Source organism: Mastomys coucha, unplaced genomic scaffold, assembly GCF_008632895.1.
Source record: "Mastomys coucha isolate ucsf_1 unplaced genomic scaffold, UCSF_Mcou_1 pScaffold19, whole genome shotgun sequence".
Lineage (NCBI taxonomy): Eukaryota > Metazoa > Chordata > Mammalia > Rodentia > Muridae > Mastomys > Mastomys coucha.
Window position 1 is genome coordinate 22,070,023 of NW_022196901.1, and position 4,235 is coordinate 22,074,257.

Here is a 4,235-nt window from a genome sequence, read left to right on the forward strand (position 1 = left end):
CATCTGGTTAACTCTAGTGCTACCTGCCCTTGCTAAATCTGACTGGAGCCTGTCTTTCCTGTGATCCTTGTTGTGTCAGAACTCCTCAAGAGTCAAGCTGCCTCTGTGATCCTGTGATTCTGGGATCCTGGGATCCTGGGCTTGTTAGATCACCTGGAAGTGGAGCTGCCTCTGGGTGTTGTGGGACTGGCTGCTGAGCATGTGACCAAGGTCTCTGATTCTAGGTGTGTCAGAGTGCCTGGAAGTGGAGCTTCCTCTGGGTGTCGTGGGACTGGCTGCAGAACTTGGGCCCAAGGTCTGCTCTGGACCCCAGCCCAGACAGACCAGAAGGCACCCAAGTCACTGGGCTGGCAGAGTTCCTGTGTGTCTAATCTCGCTGGTTCCAGTTACTCCCAGTGTTAGGACAGATGTTGGTTCCTGCTCACCTCTGATCCTGGGTGTGTCAGAGCACCTAGGAGTGGAGCTTCCTCTGAGTGTTGTGTGACTGGCTGCAGAGGTTGTGCCCTAGGTCTGCCCTGGACCTCAGCCCAGACAGACCAGAAGGAACCCAAGTCACTGGGCTGGCAGAGTTTCTGTGTGCTTGGTCCCGCTGGTCCCAGTTACTCCCAGTGTTGGGACAGATGTTGGTCCCTGCTTACCTCTGAGCCTGGGTGTGTCAGAGTACCAGGGAGTGAAGCTTCCTCAGGATGTTGTGGCGAGGTGAGATTTCTTAAAAGTCACTTGGGTAGACTTCGTTATTTCGATGAGTATCCTGTCGTATCATTTATATGTGTGTTTTCTCACTCTGTTCTGCTCCTTGCTTACCAAAGGTCTTGTTATTGCTTCTCTTCTGTTTGTATTGTAGGATGCAATTAACGAGTAAAGACAATTCCTGTCTCACCTCTGATCCTGGGTGTGTCAGAGTGCCTGGGAGTAGAGATTCCTCTGGGTGTTGTGGGACTGGCTGTGGAGCTTACGCCTAAGGTCTGCTCTGGACCCCAGCCCAGACAGACTGGAAGGAACCCGAGTCACTGGACTGGTGGAGTTCCTGTGTGCCTGGTCCCGCTGGTCCCAGTTACTCCCATTCGAGTAGCTTTGAGAATCAAACATAATTAATATTATGTTTGAATGGTTATGAACTTCGAGCTTCTTTCAAAGAGTGCTTTTCACGTGTGTGTGTGTGTGTGTGTGTGTGTGTGTGTGTGTGTGTGTGTGGTGTGTGTCTGGGTTCCTTTCACCGGAAAGGGGTGGCTGATGGTCTCACTTCAACATCTTTTTTTTTTTTTTGATTTTTCAAGACAGGGTTTCTCTGTGTAGCCTTGGCTGTCCTGGAACTCACTCCCTGCAATTTTCAAGAATTTTATTCACAGTAATCCCACTTAGTATTCAGAAAACCAGTTCATCCACAAGTTCTAATGTATTTCAGAAATGGTCCAGTTAAAGTAGGCCCCCTTGTTAGGATAACAGGGAGAGGGAGTTGATAAGCAGGTCTGTGTGGTTCATGCAGGTACACATGGCTTCTCTGGTGATGTCTGTAATATATAACATCAGAGAAGCCAGAAGGCAGAATCAAAAGGTGATCAGTAGAATCTATGAGTGGAAACACTAAAAGTGCTGGAGGCTTTGCTCTGAGATGACTCTTTGTTCCATATGCAGTCCCCACAGAGTTCCTTGCTTTGGTCAAATACAATATACATCTGGAAATATAAAATTAAGACAGGCAAATGGAGCTAGAGAGAATTGGCACAATGATGGCCTCAATACCCAGAAACTGGCAAGAGACACAAACACAACCAAACACCATATTTAAAAGACAATGACCTGGGAAAGAGTGCTTGGCTGTCATGCATAGGGCCTTAAGTTCAATCCTCTGCACCTCTAAAAAAGAAACAAACAAAACACCCACAAAATCAATGCCACCTCATATAGAATGCACACACAGCTATTTATTCAGTGAATTTGGCATATTTTAGTTAAGAGGAGAGGGAAAGAAGCAGACATTCCAGGTAGACAAAGCATTTGGTACTTCTATTTAAGGTACCAAAACAAAACAAGAGAAGTAACTTGGACAGTCTAGCCTTGGGTATCCCGCATGTTCACTCAGGCCTATTGAACAACCTTGAGCATCTTTCTGAAGAAGATAAATGGATTTTGTGGCTCTAATGAAGATAGCCTCTTATGAGGGAGAGCCAAAATTCAGGGCACTTTGACCTCTGTAAACAGGACAAAAGCTGGCAGATTTTCAAACCTTTTCGAGAGGGACCATTAACTGAGCATGTGCTCTCAGGATGAATATGTGTTCAAGGACAACCTAAGCTTCTTTCAGGTGTTTTCAGTCAAGATGGGGGAGTGCTGGCCTGGAAGTCTGCATACAGATATTTGGGAGTGTCCATTCATCTAAACAAGAATGAGCCCTTAACTTAAAGATAGGCAAGGACAGGTGACATAAATGGGGACTAAATATCTAAGGGATGTTTCCTGTATCTTTGGATACCCAGAAGCCCACTTATCTGCACGGGACTATTGAGATCAGTTCTGGGCAAGCATATCTTTTCTCTTGATCATCCGTACAAGCCTTGAGACACATGTTCACTCTTGCGGTTGTTTAACCCTCTGTTTTTTCTTTCTCCAGCGGAAGATACCAGTCTGTCTCAGAAGAAGAAAGTGACTGTGGAAGATCTTTTCAGTGAAGACTTCAAAATCCATGACCCAGAGGCAAAGTGGATAAGTGGTAAGTCCATAGTCCTTAGAACTCCTGGGAGGTCCGTTGATCTAAACAAGAACGAGCCCTTAACTTCTTCCATCACCTCTTCTCCATCACCTCTGTGTGGGTGAAGCTCTGCAGAGCCTCTACTCTCTGGGTGAGATTGTCAACGCATCACCATGATAAGAACATGTGACCTGAGATAGCCGCTCCTTACTCTACAGGATGCCTCACTGGCATCAGCACAGCCTCAGCTTTGTGAGAAATGTGTCTGCTGAGGACCTGTCCTCCATCATCCTCCATGTGTTGCCTTCCTCCTGGAGCTATTACCTCTCTCAGCAGGTTGCTAAGCAACAGAGCCCTTGGTGCCTCTGCTGAGCCTGCCTTTTCCAAGGTGCTGGTCTTCTCTGCCTTCATCACACTTTCACTCACCAGGGAACTTAACTGTGATCAAGGTCTGAGCTAGGTCCCTGCCAGATGCAGGGCTCTGTGCAGATGCTGAGAAATACACCTCAACTCTAGCCTGGATCCCACCTCATTTTCTAGTTTGGAGGACTTCTTTCTTAAACAACAAAACAAAACAGAAGAGTATGCAGATGGCAGCCTGTTCCTGACTCTTGATGCCCAGGATGTTGAATTTCCTCTAAGGGGGTCTGAAATCCCATGAGCCTCCTTCCTGGCCCTCATTGGCAGGCTGTATCTCTCCTGCTGTGCCCATCCCTGGCTGCACTTTGTATTGTGTTCCCTTTAGGGATTGCTCTTAAAGTGATTCCTCAGGTTGGTAAACCTTTCCAGTGCATGGCTCAGTCCTTGCTTTTATAACTGAGAGTTTCAGAGAGCAACAGATTTCCTGAGAGGTTGAAACAACAGAGCAAGTCTATAGCACAGTGGGCTGGCCACCACCTGACACCCAGTTTTGTGTCCTTTGTATTGTACCAATTTGTGTGTGTGTGTGTGTGTGTGTACGTGTGTGTACATACACATGCATAGATTTGTGTTTTGACCTAGTGTTTGGGCAGATCTGAGGGCTCAGACAATGTTCAAGGTCAGATCTTGAGAATAAAACAGTTTCCTTGGGAACTCAAAGATGCATTCTGTCAAGAAACATTGATCCTAACTCAGTAGATGCACACAGACGGGATCCACTTTCTCAATCTCCATGGGAAGACATTTTGGAGACTGTGATGGTCTTTAATGATGGCGAGGGTTTGTTAGATAAGAGAGAACAGGCCTCTGGGAAATGTAAGTCTAAAACATCAGTCTGTGCCAAATTGTGATCAGAAGAACCAAATGCAAGCTAAGATGCAATTCCCAAGGATGAGAACATAAAACAAATCCAAACAGCAAGGCAAACGCAGGTTCCAGTGATACATGGAAGGGTAGAAATAAGGGGCACCAGATCCAGCTCTGGAGTTCAGAGTTCACTGTGGGACAGGGGGACAGGGGATAGAGAGATTCCAAGAGGGGTCAAAAAGGAGAGATGCATACTGTTTGGGGTTTTTTTTTTGTGTGTGTGTGTGTATGTGTTTTTGTTTTGTTTTGTTTGTTTTTT

General features: G+C 46.3%; 1 protein-coding gene across 4 annotated transcripts in view; it reads left to right on the forward strand.

Moving 5' to 3' along the window:
- The window catches only part of Dpp6 (dipeptidyl peptidase like 6), a 933,905-nt gene that overhangs the window by 590,737 nt on the left and 338,933 nt on the right, over nt 1-4,235 (forward strand). For all 4 annotated transcript variants that reach the window (XM_031380237.1, XM_031380239.1, XM_031380236.1 and 1 more), the window contains exon 3: nt 2,612-2,710. In XM_031380237.1, the coding sequence (XP_031236097.1) occupies nt 2,612-2,710 (99 nt within the window). The remainder of the gene's footprint in view (nt 1-2,611; nt 2,711-4,235) is intronic.